Source organism: Eptesicus fuscus, chromosome 6 (assembly GCF_027574615.1).
Source record: "Eptesicus fuscus isolate TK198812 chromosome 6, DD_ASM_mEF_20220401, whole genome shotgun sequence".
Lineage (NCBI taxonomy): Eukaryota > Metazoa > Chordata > Mammalia > Chiroptera > Vespertilionidae > Eptesicus > Eptesicus fuscus.
Genome location: NC_072478.1, coordinates 13,677,752 through 13,694,153, shown reverse-complemented (window position 1 = coordinate 13,694,153; position 16,402 = coordinate 13,677,752). Strand labels below are relative to the sequence as shown.

At 55.9% G+C, this 16,402-nt stretch overlaps 2 protein-coding genes across 5 annotated transcripts in view; both read left to right on the top strand.

Moving 5' to 3' along the window:
* The first annotated feature begins 351 nt into the window (after positions 1 to 351).
* On the top strand, positions 352 to 3,051 carry SFTPC (surfactant protein C). Its single transcript, XM_008151496.3, has 6 exons — positions 352 to 466; positions 1,144 to 1,302; positions 1,676 to 1,798; positions 2,058 to 2,168; positions 2,521 to 2,667; positions 2,868 to 3,051. Exons 1-5 carry the CDS (start codon positions 425 to 427, stop codon positions 2,656 to 2,658), a joined length of 573 nt encoding a protein of 190 aa, XP_008149718.1. The 5' UTR covers positions 352 to 424; the 3' UTR covers positions 2,659 to 2,667; positions 2,868 to 3,051.
* A 333-nt stretch (positions 3,052 to 3,384) lies between these two features.
* BMP1 (bone morphogenetic protein 1) overlaps positions 3,385 to 16,402 on the top strand; it is a 40,046-nt gene continuing 27,028 nt past the window's right edge. For 2 of the 4 annotated variants that reach the window (XM_054717224.1, XM_054717227.1), the window contains exons 1-6: positions 3,736 to 4,144; positions 11,757 to 11,879; positions 14,204 to 14,368; positions 14,460 to 14,577; positions 14,887 to 15,065; positions 15,821 to 15,926. In XM_054717224.1, coding sequence (XP_054573199.1) covers positions 3,991 to 4,144; positions 11,757 to 11,879; positions 14,204 to 14,368; positions 14,460 to 14,577; positions 14,887 to 15,065; positions 15,821 to 15,926 — 845 coding nt within the window. In that variant the 5' untranslated portion in view covers positions 3,736 to 3,990. Of the gene's footprint in view, positions 3,410 to 3,735; positions 4,145 to 11,756; positions 11,880 to 14,203; positions 14,369 to 14,459; positions 14,578 to 14,886; positions 15,066 to 15,820; positions 15,927 to 16,402 lie in introns of those variants that run through there. The other 2 variants (XM_054717225.1, XM_054717226.1) reach the window with 2 other exon arrangements.

Genomic DNA, 16,402 nt, shown 5'->3' with positions numbered 1-16,402 from the left:
TTGCGGAAAGTGATGGACTCCCCATTGCGGCAGACTCTTGGCTTGCTGAGCGGTTCAGCTGGCAGGAGAACAGTGGGAGCCACGGGACTTCAAGGGCAGGTGCCAGCTAGAGAGGCAGGCACGCCAGGAAGACACCCATCGTGAGAGGCACAGATTGCCCAAGGGCAAGTTTGCTCAGCTCACCCAGCTTTGCTCTTGCTGGGGCCAAGAGGACTCATGTGCCAGGGCCAAGGGCCCTTGGGCGCTCTTGCAGCTGGCTTATCGGGGCCTTGGTGCTGGAGGGCCAGGAACAAACAGGCTTCAAAGCCAAGGACTTGGCTGGCAGATGAGGGCCGGCCCTTCACCTCTGTCCCCTCTCCCTATCAGCACATATAAGACCCTAGTCCCATCTGGGAGTTGAGGAGGGAGAGGTGCCTGCGGCAAGATGGATGTGGGCAGCAAAGAGGTCTTGATGGAGAGCCCGCCGGTGAGTGTGATCATGTGTGTGTGTGCACGTGTGGGTGCATGTATGTGGTGGGCCCCGCCGCCTCCAACCTGTTTCCTCATCCAGATTCATGTACTCAATCAAGCTAGAACTGTGCTAAGTTAGGGCAGGGACTTCAACCACTAAAGACAGAGTCCCTGGGGGAGACAGACGTGGCAGCTAGTGATTCCAATATAAGTGGAAAGAGCTGAAGAGGACACTGAGTAGGGAGACATCACTTGAGGCTCCACAGAGAAAATGGCATTCGAGCTGGCTCCAGAATACATAGGAGCTCCCAGGTGCAGAAGGAGGAAGGCACTGCAGGAAGAAGGGTGGTATTTATAAAGGCACGGAGGTGTGGGAGAACATGGGTTATTTGGGGAATGGAGAGGGACTGGGCATGGCTGGGGTGCCAGGGGTCTGGAGGAAACAGCAGGAGATGAAAAGGCTCTCCTGGGTCTCTCCAAGCGAAACCTCACTTCTCACCATCTATGAGTTTATTGGAATCCAGGGCACCTCTTCCAGGAAGTCTTCTCTGATCTCCTCGTCCCTCCTCTGCACATTCATAGCATTGGTGGCCCAGCCCTGGAAGGGTGTGGGAAGGTGTTCGACCTGTGCAGGGAGGAGAGGGGGCATCCTCATGATTTCACACCTGTCTCCTCCCCGCCCTACCACATCAGGACTACTCAGCAGCCCCCCAGGGCCGGTTCCGGATCCCCTGCTGCCCTGTGCACCTCAAACGCCTTCTCATCGTGGTCGTGGTGGTGGTCCTTGTCGTCGTGGTGATTGTAGGGGCCCTGCTCATGGGTCTTCACATGAGCCAGAAACATACTGAGATGGTGAGCAGGCCCAGGACGGGGTGGGCAGCCAGTATAGGACATGTCCGCCAGGTGGGATCCGGGGGGGGGGGTGGGGACGGGATGGGCAGATAGCAAACTGCCCAAGAGGAATGACAGGAGAAGGCAAGGGACACTTCATGGAAGGACAGAGGTGGGAGCAGGGTGGCAAACCTGGCCTGGGCTTTTCCACCAGGCCCCTGCCCCTGCCCCATGGTGGGAGGCCTGGTCCCTCCAGCACCTGGTTCCCCTCAGCCTCTCTGAGCTGTCAGGGAAGGAGGAATTAGTTGGAGTACAGAGGACTGAGGATGGGCACGAGTACCAAAGAGACAAGTGGGGAAAGAGGAATGCCAGGCAGCACTATGCCCTCCCCCAGGTCCTGGAGATGAGCATTGCGGGGCCGGAAGCCCAGCAACGCCTGGCCCTGAGTGAGCGTGCCGGCACCACCGCCACCTTCTCCATTGGCTCCACTGGCATCGTAGTGTATGACTACCAGCGGGTGGGTATGCCTGGACCTCTTGACCTTGGGCCTGGGGGACCAATGACAAGATTCCCCTAGACCCATCCAGCTGTGATACTTCAAACAAATCCATCTCTCCTCAGCCCCCAGCCCTTTTGCCTCCCCTGGGTATGCCTGCACCCCAGCTTTCAGCATGGCTCCTGCCTGTGCCCCACCTAGAGGGAGAGGACCCAGGAGAAGGGTTAGAGAGTGAGCAAGGCAGGGCCTTCCTGAATGAACTCTGGGTTCCTGTGCCCAGCTCCTGATTGCCTACAAGCCAGCCCCGGGAACCTGCTGCTACATCATGAAGATGGCTCCAGAGAGCATCCCCGGCCTCGAGGCTCTCACTAGGAAGCTCCAGAACCTCCAGGTGGGTGCGAGGGTGAGGAGCGGGTTGTCTCCCTCCCAGGACTGCTGGGAGGAACACCTAGGTGATGGCTACTTGTCACCTGGAAAGCACGACTCCTGGTAGGCTGCCAGGTGAGTGCCCCCCTCTAGACTCACCTGCATCACACCTTCCCTACCTATTCCCCATTGCTGCCACACCACCCACCACCACGCTGCTGAACCCACCTACCACCTGGGGGCTTCTGACTCCAGTACAGCCCCCTCTTTACTGGTCAGAGAGATCGCCGGACACACCTGAGGTCCCACATGAAGGGCCTCGAGTGAGACAGCAACTCAGTTCCCACGCCCGGCTCCAAATCAGGTGTTCTTTCCAGGTCAAGCCTGCAGTGCCCCACTCTGAGCTGGGCCAGGCGGAGGGTCATGACCCTGGCTCGGCGTCCTCCAGGAACCTGGACTTCCTCGGCCCCACCCTGAGCACCCTGTGTGGCGAGGTGCCCCTCGACTACATCTAGGCCCCTCAGGTGAGCAGGTGTGACCACCGGAGCACCAGTGCCAAAGGAAGGCTTGGCCACCTCGCCTTGTCAGCTGCCCTGGCACAGGGGGATCCATTGAGGCCCGTCACTTAGGGAGATCAGGGGAGGGAAGATTCCACAGACATTCTCAGCCCCCCTCCCCCCACCCCTCTCCCTCACATAATAAACAGGGTTTCTTTGCTTTGCAGAGCCCGCGGACCCCCAAAAGGGACAGGAAAGATCCGCGAGCAAAGGGTCTTGGAAAAGCAGGCAGGAAGCTGCTCCTGCTACACCACAGGGACTGGCCCTGGAGTAAGGAGCTGTAGGGAGAGGTGGCAGCCAGGCGGGGAGAGGTGGCTACTAGGGGCCAGGGGACCTATCACACAAAATAAAGCAGCCTGATTGAAAAATAAATGGTGTCCCTCCTCTCTAGTCTCACAGCCCTGGTCCTGCTCTTGGTGGGGGCGGGCTAGGGGGAAGGGTAGGGCCTTGGGGAGCAAAGGGGGCTTTCCCAGTCCCCGTCCCAGGACGGCGGGGAAGAGGGGCCCCGGGGAGCGATCCACGGGCTTTAGGCGCCCTCCAGTGGTGTCTCCCGAGGGAGGGCGAGCGAGAACTCTAGGGACAGGGACCGAGATGGGAGAGAGCGAGGATCCGAGAAGGGACCCAGAGGCGCAGGCTGAGAAGCAGGGGCAGAGACCTAGGGACAGCGAGGAAGAGGCGGCGCGAGCGACCTGACAACGTGTCCCGCACCGTGAGCAGCTCGGGCCGGGCGCGCACGGGAGAAGCGCCGCTAGAGGGCAGCTGGCGGGGGCGGCCGCCGCCGGCACCCCGACCCGCACCCCTCCCCGGCCCGCGCCGGCCCCCCAAGCCCCTTCCCAGCGGGGGCCCGCTGTTCGCCTTCCCCGCCCCGGCTGGCGCGGGGCCGGGGCCGGCCGGCGGTTCGCGGTCCCAGCCCCAAGGGGGCCGGACTCCGGGCGAAAACCCGCCCCCCAGCGAGCTCATTTCCCTAAAGGCGGGGGGGGGGGGGTGAAGGAGGGAGGGAGGGAGAGAAGGAAGGAGAAAAAGAAGGGAAGGGAGCAAGCGAGAGGCTGGCGGAGGGAGCGGGCCGGAGCGGGCGGCCGAGGGGCGGGGGACAGGAAGGAGGGCGGCGGGCGCAGGGAAGGGGAGAGGTGGGGAGTGCGGGGGGAGCCGGCGGGCGGGGAGAGCGGCGGGCGGGGAGGGGAGCGCCTCCCCCTCGCCTTCAGCGCTCCGCTTCCCCTCGCCCGCTCCCGCGTCCGAGCGCGACCCGCTGCCGCCGCCGCCGCCGCCGCCACCGCGCCCGCCGCCGCCAGCATGCCCGGCGTGGCCCGCCTGCCGCTGCCGCTGCTGCTCGGGCTGCTGCTGCTCCCGCGCCCCGGCCGCCCGCTGGATTTGGCCGACTACACCTATGACCTGGGCGAGGAGGACGACTCGGAGCCCCTGAACTACAAAGACCCCTGCAAGGCGGGTAGGCGTCCCTCCTCCTGCGGCCTTCGGGGCGCGAGGGCCGGCGGGGGCCGGCCGGGCCAGGAGGCGCGAGCTGCCGGGGGTTCGGGTGGGGGGAGGACGGTCCGGTGTGGGAATGCTGGAGCTGCCTGGTTGGCAATGCTGTGGGGAACAAAAGAAGGAGGGGAAGAGGGAGGGGAAGTTTGGGGGACTTTTAAGACTGAACTTTTGGGCCGTTTGTGGAAGCCGATGCCTCTTGTCTTCCTAGAGGATTCCTGGGGGCCAGCTCCCTGGGTCCTGAGAGAAACCTGCAGCCAAGGAGGCTTTTCCTCCTGCAGGAAACTTTTCTGGCCGAGAGAGAGAGAGAGAGAGAGAGAGAGAGAGAGAGAGAGAGAGAGAGAGAGAGAGAGACTTCTCCCTAGTCTCTGGCTCTAGGACATTGATGTTTTCCAGCCTGTCTGTCTGGGCTGCCCTGGGAATGCACATCTGTCTCCTGGGTCCCGGGTTTGGCATGGCCTGCATCTCCGAGGAGCAGGTCTCCTGAGGCCCCCCACCCAGCACAAGTGGAAGAAGGTTTTTCAAGGGATCCTCTGAAATCAGGGTCCCTGGGTGTCTCCGGGGGTCCCCACCAGCACAGCAGCCTTTCTGGGGCGGAGGAGACAGCTGTCAAAGTCAGAGAAGCCAGGGCAGGAGGGGACTTACCTCTGCCCGTGTGCCAGGAGCTCCCACCAAGGCCCAGCTGCGGGGAAACTTAAACTCAGACACTGCCTATCAGCTCTCTCCGGCCATAGACACTGGAGAGAGTTATTAGCCGAGGTCAGGGCCCGGGGTGTGTGTGTGTGTGTGTGTGTGTGTGTGTGTGTGTGTGTGTGTTCTTTGTCCATGAAGACTCTGTGTAACCTCTTCCCTCCTGCTAGGCCCAGAGGTCCTGCCCCAGTAGTGACCAGATGGCCAGGCACCCCGGCTATTTGCCTGATCCGATGACCCTGCTTGGGACAAGGGAACACACAGGGCATAAGATAGCAGAACCTTTCCTTGACTTCCTGCCTCTGACTTCAGCCTTCCTCCAAACAGCCAGAGCCAGAGGCAGTGAGTGGCACAGCTCCTGGACTTCGAGGAGTGCCTGTGTGCGGCGCAAGGGGTGGGAGGGGGGCAGGTGGCTGGAGTCCTGACCCTGGGGACTCCTCTTTGGGTGGATGGATCACAGAAAACTGCAGAATAGGAACCCCTTCCTGCGGGAAGAGGAGACACCGAATCCCTCTGCCCTTCTTCCTCCACCCCTGCTGGGCTGTGGGTAAGCCGCGGAGTTAGCTGTCATCCTTCTCACTGGGCTCCGAGTGGGCGTGAGGCTAAGTGGACAGAGCGTGGGCAGGCAGACCTAGCTGTCAATCCTGGATCCTCAACTCATGAGGTGCACCACCTTGGGGGTGTTAATTAGCATCTGTGAACTTCACTTTTCTCACCTGTAAAATGGAACTGACAGTACACCTCTTCTGCAGAGTTGGTGGTAAGGGGTAAATATGAGAACATATATAAAACACTGATTACAGCTTAACACACACTAAATAAATAATAAATAAGCACTAAATAAATGTTGGCTGTCTACTCCGTTTTCTGTGTTCCACACTCTCACTTCATTTTTTTTTTTTTTTTTTTTGGAGCGGATTGGCTTAGTTTTCAGGAAAAGTGAGTGTCCCCCTGACTCTGTCTTTTGTCACTTGCTCACTCACCTGATCTACATTTACTGAATGCCTAATATGTGTCAGGCCCTGGGCTTGAAGTTGTGGGAGACACAGAGAAATGTCAGGCAGGGCCCCTGCCCTCAAGGACCTTGCTGTCCAGGAGGGGACAATACATGGGGAAGTAACCAACAGCACAAGCCAAGATGTGTGTGTGCCACCTTGGAGGGAAAGACCCTAAAGGCTGAAGGAGCTTCCTGCGCCTCTGCAGCCCCGGTATGGTGGTGGTGGTGGTGGAGAAACAGGGAGCAGAGCAGGCTGGGAAGGTTTGGGCGTCTTCATGGAGGAGGCAGGCTGGAGCAAGGCCTTAAAGAATGGGTAGGAAGTCAATCTGACACATTTCACTACTAGTTGGAAGTTGGGAGTGATTTTCAGAGCAGCAGGAGGCTGAGGGCTTTGTCCCCAGTCTCAGATTTCATGTTAGGGTGGGGCTGGCTGACTTGGAACTTCAAACAAGGGTTCTGGAGAAAGCTCTACACCAGGGTGAAGTGAGGCTGGTGGGGAGCTGGGCCAGGCCTGAGGGTGGCTGAGAGGGCCCAAGAGTCTGACAAGGCCAAGAATCAGGGTCAGATCAGGCCTCCCTCCTGGGTGTGACTGGTGTAGCCCTGCCTCCCTCCGCCAGAATCCTTAAGACCCCACACCCACATCCTCAAACCTCAGGTCCCCAGGCTCTTTTCTCTGTTTCTCCTGCCAGGCCCTGCCTCTTGCTCCCTCTGATCCCTGACCTCCAGGTTGGAGGTGGCTCTGCAGGCATCCCTCATTTTCCTGGGCTTTGCAAATACTGTGCTTTTAACAAATTGCAAGTTTGTGACACCCTATGTCAAGCAAGTCTATCAGTGCCATTTTTCCCAATAGACTCGGATGATTGTTAGCATTTTTTAGTATTAAAATATTTTCAATTAAGGTATGTACATTTTTAGACACAACACTATTGCACACTTAGTAGACTGCAATATAGTGTAAACATAACTTTTATATGCCCTGAGAAACCAAAGTTTTCGCGTGACTCGCTTTATTGTGGTACTGACTTGATTGCGGTGGTCTGGAACTAAACCTGCAATATCTCCAAGGTATGCCTGTCCTTCCTTTGGATGCACCTGATGTGCCTGCTTACCCCTGCTCACAGGACCCTCCCCAGGTCTCTCCTCTTCCTGCTGCTCCTCCTTGCACACAGAGGACCCCATTGATTCTCCTGGCTCACCTGCGATCTCTCAGGATAGCCAGGCTGCTTCATCTGAGGTCACCTCTTGCTATTACTGTCAGACACAACACCATTTGCCCTTACTGCAGACACAACTCTGCAGTAAGGGCAAAATTAAGACCCTTCATGCCCTGGAGAGGTTTCTGGATCTTCTGGGCAAAACCAGAGCAATAGGCAGGGCACTGAGCTGGTCTTTGTGTGTGTGCTGGGAGCTGGTTCCAGTGAGCACTGCCCCCCCCCCCCCCACCCCCCACCCCCGCCGCTTTTGCTCACTCACTCTTGCCCAGGGAGATTGCAAGTCCTGATTTCGTCTATGTTAAGTTGCCAGCCCATCAAGGGGGTCCTTGCCCAAGACACCCAGCTCCATGTGGCTGCCCGGGTGACTTGGCAGGGCTCTGGGAGAGACTTGGAGGCAGGAATTGGGACCCAGTTGCTCCCATAAGCAGGGAAGACCATAGGACTGCTCCCTAGCCAGCGAGAGCCTTCCTTCAGTCTCACCTGGCAGCTCAGAGGTCTGCTTTGGGAGGTGAGGTGGGCCATTAGCTCACCAGCCCTCACCACCACCCTCACCCCGGAAGCCTCGCGGCCCAGCCTCAGAGGGATAGGTTCCAAGCTTAGGATGCTGCAATCTCTTCTGTTGCCAGACCACATTCCCCCTCCAGACACTCTGAGTGAATCACCTACCCACTTGTGCCCCTGCCCCCTGAGTCACCCTCTCTTTTGCGTGCCCCAAGGGAGGCGGAAAAGACTTACAAGGGGAACCAATGGGACTCCCCAGGGAGAAGGAACTCTCAAATAGTCTGGTTTCTCCAGAGATCTGGGGGGGAGAGGGAGGAGTAGAATACGTTATTCCTCAGGCCACTAAGGACCTGCTAAGGATATCCAGAGGAATCGACTACTAATTACCTATCTATCTCCCACACACACTATTTCTAAAGGTGCCCTTCTCCTTCGATGGCCTGGCACAGGAAGTGGGGTTTGCACATACAGTTATTTGCGCGCACGAAAATACTAGGGCTTACACAGGAAAGTGGTTGAGTGTGTTTTTGCACATTTGTGGATGTGCCCCCGGTTTGTGGGCAAGTCTTCTCTTCAACTATCCACGTGTGTACTCCCGAGTGCATGTGTGTGCAAATATGCCCCTGTGCATAGTGGACAGTTGTGGTTAAGTACAAACATTTGTGGGAGCTTGAACGTGCCTTGTCCCAGCTAGAAGCTTGCATTTGTGTGATGGGCCTGTGTATGCCCAGTGCACATGGTGTTGGGGTTTCATCTCACCAGACAGCTCCTCTCCGTCTCCTCCTAAAGAGGTGCCCTGCCACACCCCAGAGGAAGAGACTGTAAAGTCAAGAGGCCAACCTGAAGGGTGGGTCCCTGGGGTCCAGTGGGCGCTCTGCTTTTCTCTCCTACTCCTGAGACCTCGTGAGGGAGCAGCCATGAGTGCTCCTGGCTGGTTTACAGCCAGGAAACAAAACAAAAACTTTCGATTCCATGTTGAAAACAACTACTATCCTGACCTTGACCCCAGGGCTTTTTCCCATAAAAGGAGGGGAGTCCTGGACTCCCCAGCATCCAGAGTTCCTAGAGTTCCCAGTGGGGATCTCAAATGGGCAGGGTCTTCAGGCCTGGCTCCTGGCCATCAGACTCTCCTGCCCACCTCATCTCTCCCCGCCCCCACAGTTCCCACGCATTCTTCAGTCATGACATCCCCACCCCAGGGCACTGGCTATGCAGACGAGCTCTGTGGCCAGCCCAGGGCCTGTCCAGCCTTCCACTGGCCTCCTCACTGCCCTGGTCCCACAGGCCAGCCCAGTTCTGAGCACTCGGGCTTCACTAAATCCATGTGGGGGAACCAGTGTTCCCTCAGAAAGTGGAGAGCTGAACTGGAGATTATGGGATTGTTATTAGGGTAATATTAACAGTGTCCGTTTAGTGGGTGCTTGCTATGCTCCAGGCTTTGTGCTAGGTGCTTCTTTTACATGCCTTCTTTCATGTCAATAAATCGTAGGAGATGGATTCTTCTATTAGCTCCTCTAAATAGAAGAGAAAATTGAGGTTTAGAAGAGTCTATATGACTTGTCAGCCAGAAGTAGCCAAGTTAGGATTCAAAGACAGATTTGCCTGACCCCAAAGACCTTGCTCTTTGTTGCTATGTCCAAAGAGGAGTCTAAATGTCCAGCCACATGTGTACATGTGATGTCCATGGGTGTGGGTGCGTGAGCCTGGAAGCGCAGTGTCTGGGGGCGTTCATGTGGCCCGTGAGGGCCTGTGTGAATGTTGGCATGTAGAAACACATCACTGCTCCCTTGGGATGTACCTCCCGTCCCATGTCCTTGCTGAGGCTACCTTTGCATGTCAGCTGAGAAGTGTCTTCTGTTGCTGTCCCATCAGTTGCTGAGCCAGGGATAGCATTTTAAATAAGAGAATCTTTCCCATGTGGTGGAAGAGATATTGGGTCACTTATGGGCTGGTGACTTTGGACAAGTCATTTCCCCTCATAGGCCCAAGTGTTCTGATCTCTAAAGGCAGGGAGGTTAGCCCTGGCTGGTTTGACTCAGTGGATAGAGCGTCGGCCTATGGACTGAAGGGTCCCAGGTTCGATTCTGGTCAAGGGCACATGCCCAGGTTGCGGGCTTGATCCCCAGTGGGGGGCATGAGGGAGGCAGCCGATCGGTGATTCTCTTTCATCGTTGATGTTTCTATCTCTCTCTTCCTCTCTGAAATCAATAAAAATATATTTTAAAAAATAATTTTAAAAAAAATAAAGTCAGGGAGGTTATCTCTCCAGGAGTTTGTAATGGGACACTCCTAGGCAAACGCATGGGTGGAGTATGGCTTAATGGGCATGTACTGGGTGGGCCAGGATTAAATGAATGCATTAATGTGAAAGTACTTTGTCAACTGGAAAACACCACACACATTTCAACAGACATTTACTAGTAGACAGGCATCGTTACCGCTGCTGTTACTGGCTCAATGAGTTCAGAACTTACCGTCGGTTTGTGTGTGCTGGAGCTTGTGCCTGTGTGTTTTTTGGGACGGTCTGTGACCGTGTGTGTATTTTTTGGTGGACGTGTGTGTGTCTGAGTGTCTGTTTTTGTGTATTTGTATTTACATTTATGGGTTTTACCAAAGTAATGACCTTGAGTGCAGTAAGCACTGAACTGGGAACCAGGAGGCCTGAATGATAAATCCTGCCTGTCTAGTGTCTATCAGCATGGTCTTGGTTAAGTCATTTCCCTTCCGGGCCTCAGTTTCTGTAAAAGGGAGGCTGACCTCGATATAACTGCTAAAGTCACTCCCACACTCTGCTGATCCAGCGCCAGGTCACAGCTACAGGAGAGTGTGGATCTGTGAGCACGTGTTTGCAGGCCCAAAGAACAGCTACGTGATGCTTCACCCAGGCCAACATTACCCAGTGCCCTGCAGCTTTCAGGGAGGTGCGGGCACTGGTCATGTGTGCAGGGGTGTTTCTGTGACTTTGCGGAGCTCTGTGTTTGATGGCATGGGTGTGGATGTCACCCTGTGTCTGTAGGAGCACTAAACCCATGTGTCTTGATTCTGTGTGTGTGTGTGTGTGTGTGTGTGTGTGTGTGTGTGTGTGTGTGTGTTGGCCATCTGGGGAGGAGAAACCTGTGTGTGTGCAAGGCCTCAAGGTTAAAACAACTTGTGTCCTGCTGCCCACCAGGCCCATGTAGCCCTGGGATGAGAAGCAGATGTTGCCAGGGTGGAGCTGTAGGGAAGCTGCCCTCTGCTCCGCCTCCTGCACCGCCCCCCGCCCCCCCCACAACCCCAACCCTGCGTGAAGCTCTCAGGTCTGAGCTCCTTCCAGAGCGCTCAGCTCTGCGGCCTGTTTCCTCTTGCTCCTGATTTCTCAAAAAGCAGATAGACTGTTTGGCCCATCTCTCCAGAAACACTGGGAGCTCCTTCCCCCCAGTACTTTCTTCCTCCAGAGAGGGGACCTGAGACTGAACAGAAGTCACTTGAGCTATTAACCCTTTTCCTCCTGGCTGGGAAGCTCCCATCACGTGTCCTGGTCTTCCTAAAGTCCCTATCCCACTTTTTATTCCTATCCTCCCCTCATTATAATTGACACAGCATTTGTGGAGTGATTACCACATGCTCAGCACAGTGCCAAGGTTATGGGCCCATAAAGTAGACACTCTATCATCTGACCTTCTGTTTCCTTCATAGCACCCACCACCGTCTGGAATTCTCAAACTCAGTATTTGTTTACTTGTGTGTTGTTGAAGGTCAGCTCCACGGGAGCAGGGACCTCATCTGTCTTGCTAATCACTGGAGCGGTGCTTGGCCCACAGTGGGTACTTACTAAGTATTTGCGAAAGAACGACGGAATAAATGACATACCGTGTTTTTTTTCCCCGGCGTATAAGACGACTTTTTAACCCAGGAAAATCTTCTATACACCCAGTCGTCTTATACGCCGGAAAATACGGTAACTGTGTCTTCAGGGAGCTAAAGCTCTGCTAGGGGCTGGGCATCAGTTCTGCTGGGATCCCAACTAAAAAGGAAGCATGAGTCCCCCAAAAGATCCCAAGTCAGCCCCCACTGTCCCCCTTCCTCAGGGTTAGGAGTAAAGTTGCTGTGGAGGCTGGGGTGTGCCCACAGGTTTGGGGCTGTCAGTGCTGGGTAGGAGGACTCACTCAGCACCTGGCCTCTTCTTTTCCCTCTAGCTGCCTTCCTCGGGGACATCGCCCTGGATGAGGAGGATCTGAGGGCCTTCCAGGTGCAACAGGCCTCAGACTTCAGACAGCGTACCATCCGCAGGTCTTCCATCACAGCTGCAGGTACACTGGGTACGCACTGGCCCTCCTGTGTCTCAGAAATGGGTTCCAGTCCTGGCCGGTTTGGCTCAGTGGATAGAGCATCGGCCTGCGAACAGAGGGGTCCCGGGTTCAGTTCTGGTCAAGGGCATGTACCTTGGTTGCGGGCACATCCCCAGTCGGGGAGTGTGCAGGAGGCAGCTGATCGATGTTTCTCTCTCATTGATGTTTCTGACTCTCTATCCCTCTCCCTTCCTCTCTGTCAAAAATCAATTAAAAAAAAGAAAGAAATGGGTTCCAGAATTGGAGAAACTGGGACCCTCCTGGCCTCCTGGCTTCTCCTCCTGCTCCCACTTTGCAAGCTACTTGCATCCTCCAAGGCCCATTGTAAGAGTTTCTCTTGTGAAAACTTCCCTGATTGCCCCCCTCTCCCACAGCCCCCCCTCCCCGCCCCAGGACATGACTGTGCCTCCATTTTCCATGCTCTCTCTGCTCTGCGCTTACATTGTTAGCATCTCACTTATTGCACTACATTGCAACAATTTGTTTGTGGGCCTGTCTTCCCAGCTGGACTGAAAGCTATTCAAGGTCAGGGATGGGTCCTTCTTATCCCTGGATGTGGTCCAAACACCTACCAACCCACCTGGTACTTGTGAATGGGTGAGGGGATGGGAAGGATGAGGCCTGGGATAGCTCACTTCTGTCCAGCCTTCTCACCGCCCTGGAGCACGGTCGCTCTCCTATTACCAAAGGGTGCGGATGATCACCTGGAGCCTGTTGTGGGCACACTCTGGTGGTGCCAGGCCGTTGTCTTGTCCAGCTGCCCTTGCATGGGCATTTCATGGAGTGAAAATCAAACTACCCCAGAGAGCAGCTGGCATTGGAGGATGGCCTGGTAACTAGCAAGTCTTACTCGACCTTAGTGGGAACTAATAGACAGGGGACAACTTGTTCCCGAATTACCTGAGTACCTGAGAGCACAATGGAGGAGCTGGATCACCTAGGCTGCCACGAACCCGTCACGTGACTTTGGCCTTAATTTCCTCATCTGTCAAAGGTAGATCGTGACACTCCCTGTTCATCCCAGAGAGCTACTGTGTCCAATGAGAACGTGTATTTGGGAATACTTAAAAGAATATATCAAGTTCTACATGTGCCACAAACATGAAGGTTTATTGGACGAGAGGGAACATTTCCCAGTCTCAGGTCCCCAGTTCCCAGTACCCCATTGTTTTCTTTTTTCGTTATAGCAACCCTCACTATTTGTGGTAGCTATGCATGAAGTTACGGAATAACTTTATAGTCACTCTATTAAGTCACTTTGAACACTGAATTAGCGAACACTAAGAGAAATACAGTTAAGTTCCTGTGAGCCTGTGGTCACACAATTTTCATAACTCATCAATACATGTAGCCCTGTCTTATGTGTGTTTCTGTTTGGAGACACCCTTTTCATATGCAGCTGATTCATTGGCAGTGAACTCATGGCCAACAGCACTATGACTCAGGCCTGACTGAAGCTTATCTGTTACATGTATTTTCTCCATAAGACACATCACCAGCCTCTTGTACATATGAACAGCAGACAGCACCTCAGTGCAGTGGGGAAAGTGCAGCCTTTTATACAGCAAAATCACCAACAGAAAAAGCGCAGAAATGCAAAAACCATGGCACTAAGTAGACAGGGAAACACACTTGCTCACAATCTTGTTGGACCTCAACTGGGGAGGTGCGTGTTGAGTGACTCAGATTTTTCACTGCCCTGTCAGCAAGCGGCATGAAAGAGCTGAGGGAACTAAGGGTGCACAGAAGAAGCCACGTTGAGACTGGTTTTTACGTCTTCCAACTTGTTCTGGAATTACCTGAGAGTACCTGTCTCATTTCTCCTACCAACTAGTGTATTACACACTCCCTAATGACAAGAGCAAAATCTTGGTCATATTTGAATCACCCTAATAATCTAATACGGTGCTTTGCTTTTAGTGACATATTTTGAAAACTGAGTAACTTTTAAAAAGGGGGGTGGGTGGGATGTAATAAGTGTTCAACCCTAGACATGGCAAATAAAATGAAAACACTGAACCTCAATCTAGGAGATAAATAAGACGTATTACTTACTAAAGTAAATTTAGATGTGGTCTAAATGGTGGGTAACGCTCTACAATTAAACGCGGTGTTAAGTTAAATTTCAAATTGTTTCAACTCTTAGAAAAAATGTCACTGGTTTGGGGGGCTACAAACAGATGGTAGTGAATGGGTAAATCTGGAATCCCCCCCAAATGAAGAATGATCGTCATTTGTTTCCCCCTCTCCGCCTTCACTCACTTGCTACCAATGTCTTATTATTTCAACGCCAGGAAACTCCTCTACCCCCAGCTGCCAGCAGGCTAACGGGCAGCCTCAGAGGAGAAGCCCGGGGAGGTGGAGAAGCAGGTCCCGGAGCCGGCGGGCGGCGACGTCCAGACCGGAGCGCGTGTGGCCGGATGGGGTCATCCCCTTTGTCATTGGGGGAAACTTCACCGGTGAGCATGAGCAGTTCGGCTGCATCGTGGTGGTCCCTGCCCATCAGGCCCACCTGGACCGTGTGACAGCCTGGCCGCCTCTGTCCCGCAGGTAGCCAGAGGGCCGTCTTCCGGCAGGCCATGAGGCACTGGGAGAAGCACACCTGTGTCACCTTCCTGGAGCGCACCGACGAGGACAGCTACATTGTATTCACCTATCGACCCTGCGGGTGAGCAGGGGCCCCTGGGCAGCGTACCCTCGGCCATGGCCCCAACCCATGTTCTGCCCTGCGCACTGCAGCTGCCCCACCTGCGCACAGCCCTGCATCAGCGTCCCCTCCTGCCTTGAGGCATCTCCCCAGGAATGACCCCGGATGTGGCTGTGACGTGGCTGTGATGCCAGCACCCATCCCGAGCATACCTGCGCAGCCCCTCCCTTGCCCCTCCGCTCCCCGCCCCCCTGGCAGCCTAGCCCGGCCCCTGAGTGGATGCACTCCCCCAGCTCGGGACCGCCCCCCTGAGCTGGCCCCGCCCTCCAGGTGCTGCTCCTACGTGGGTCGCCGTGGTGGGGGCCCGCAGGCCATCTCCATCGGCAAGAACTGTGACAAGTTTGGAATCGTGGTGCATGAGCTGGGCCACGTCATCGGCTTCTGGCACGAGCACACGCGGCCCGACCGGGACCGCCACGTCTCCATCGTGCGCGAGAACATCCAGCCAGGTATGCACTTCGACCTGGGGGGTGGGGTAGGGGGCGGGACGCCGTGGCTCCTGCCCCAGCCCCCTCTCCAGGGCCCCTGCTGGGGGTGGCAGCTGCTCCCTCTAGCCATCACCTTTGATCAACTCAGCCTGTAGTCCCAGCCCGGCCTAGGGCCCAGGTTGGCCCAGACCCCACCCCTGAGGCATCTGCTCCAGTCAGTAGCAGCTCAGGGACCACAGATCCGTTGTGGAGCTACTTTGGGCACCCCCCCGCCCCCCACCACCACAGGTCCAGATCCTGGACACAGGAACCATCCGCAGCAGCCAGAACCCAGCTGGTTCTCAGGGTGGGGTTTGGGGAGGGGTCAGCCCACTCCCTTGCTGTCTGAGTCTTTCCCTTCACTCTTACCCAGTCTTCTGCTCTTTGCCTCTTCTGTCCTCCGAGGGTTTTTTCCCTCTCCCTTCTCCTCACTATGCTCTCTTCCCTCCCTTCCTGTTTCCGCCCTCTCTCCCCAGCCTCCTCCACTCTTCACTGCTTTCATCTTGCTGTGGTTCTAGAAATGGGTGCTTCCTTCCCATACTCCCTTGAGCCTTCCCGGCAGCAAGTCCTCCTTCACCCCGCCCCTCTGCCCCTCCCCCCAGGCTTTCCTTGGCTGCTCCCAGGACCCTCAGGTAGGGGGGCACCTAGCAAGCACAGGGAGGACCCCGATTCCCACCCTGTGTCCCACACAGATCTACCTCCTCCCACCCCCACCCCCTTTTCGTGGTTTTTCTCAGGACAGGAGTATAACTTCCTGAAGATGGAGGTCCAAGAGGTAGAGTCCCTGGGGGAGACCTACGATTTTGACAGTATCATGCACTATGCCCGCAACACATTCTCCAGGTGAGAGACTGTCCTGCCCTCTGGGGCCTCCCACTGTGCACCACTTTGTCCTGCCCTGCCCTGCCGGGGTTGTCAGCAAGGACAAGAGTGGGCCCTGGGCAGCGGCAGCCCCCAAGCAGAGGACCCATGGGTGCTGCCTGGCCTGCTGTCCTCTTCCACCCTGGGCCCATGGCAGGGCCGGGACTCACACAGCCTGGGTGCTTCACCTAGAGCTGTGCACACCCAGGGCAGCTGGCCCCTGGGGCTGGGATCCAGCCACTCTGCCAGCGGCGGTGCGCTGTGGCCCAGAACTGTCTGCCCAAAGGGGCTGGGGTATCCCTCTGCTGAAGACCAGAGCGGGGCATTTTTTCTGATCTGTCTGCCTTTTCTGTAATTGGCTAACTTGCACTAAGACCAGCACCTGCCCTTGACCAGCCCCCTCACCACCTGACAAGCACATACACACCTACTCTTATCCTGGGCCCGGGTTCCCAAAG

Excerpts from the sequence above, each read along its gene's own strand:
- SFTPC (XM_008151496.3), top strand. The coding sequence starts at position 425 with ATGGATGTGGGCAGCAAAGAGGTCTTGATGGAGAGCCCGCCG. Across the intron at positions 1,303-1,675 it reads GCCAGAAACATACTGAGATG|GTCCTGGAGATGAGCATTGC; the intron begins GTGAGCAGGCCC and ends GCCCTCCCCCAG. Across the intron at positions 1,799-2,057 it reads TAGTGTATGACTACCAGCGG|CTCCTGATTGCCTACAAGCC; the intron begins GTGGGTATGCCT and ends TCCTGTGCCCAG.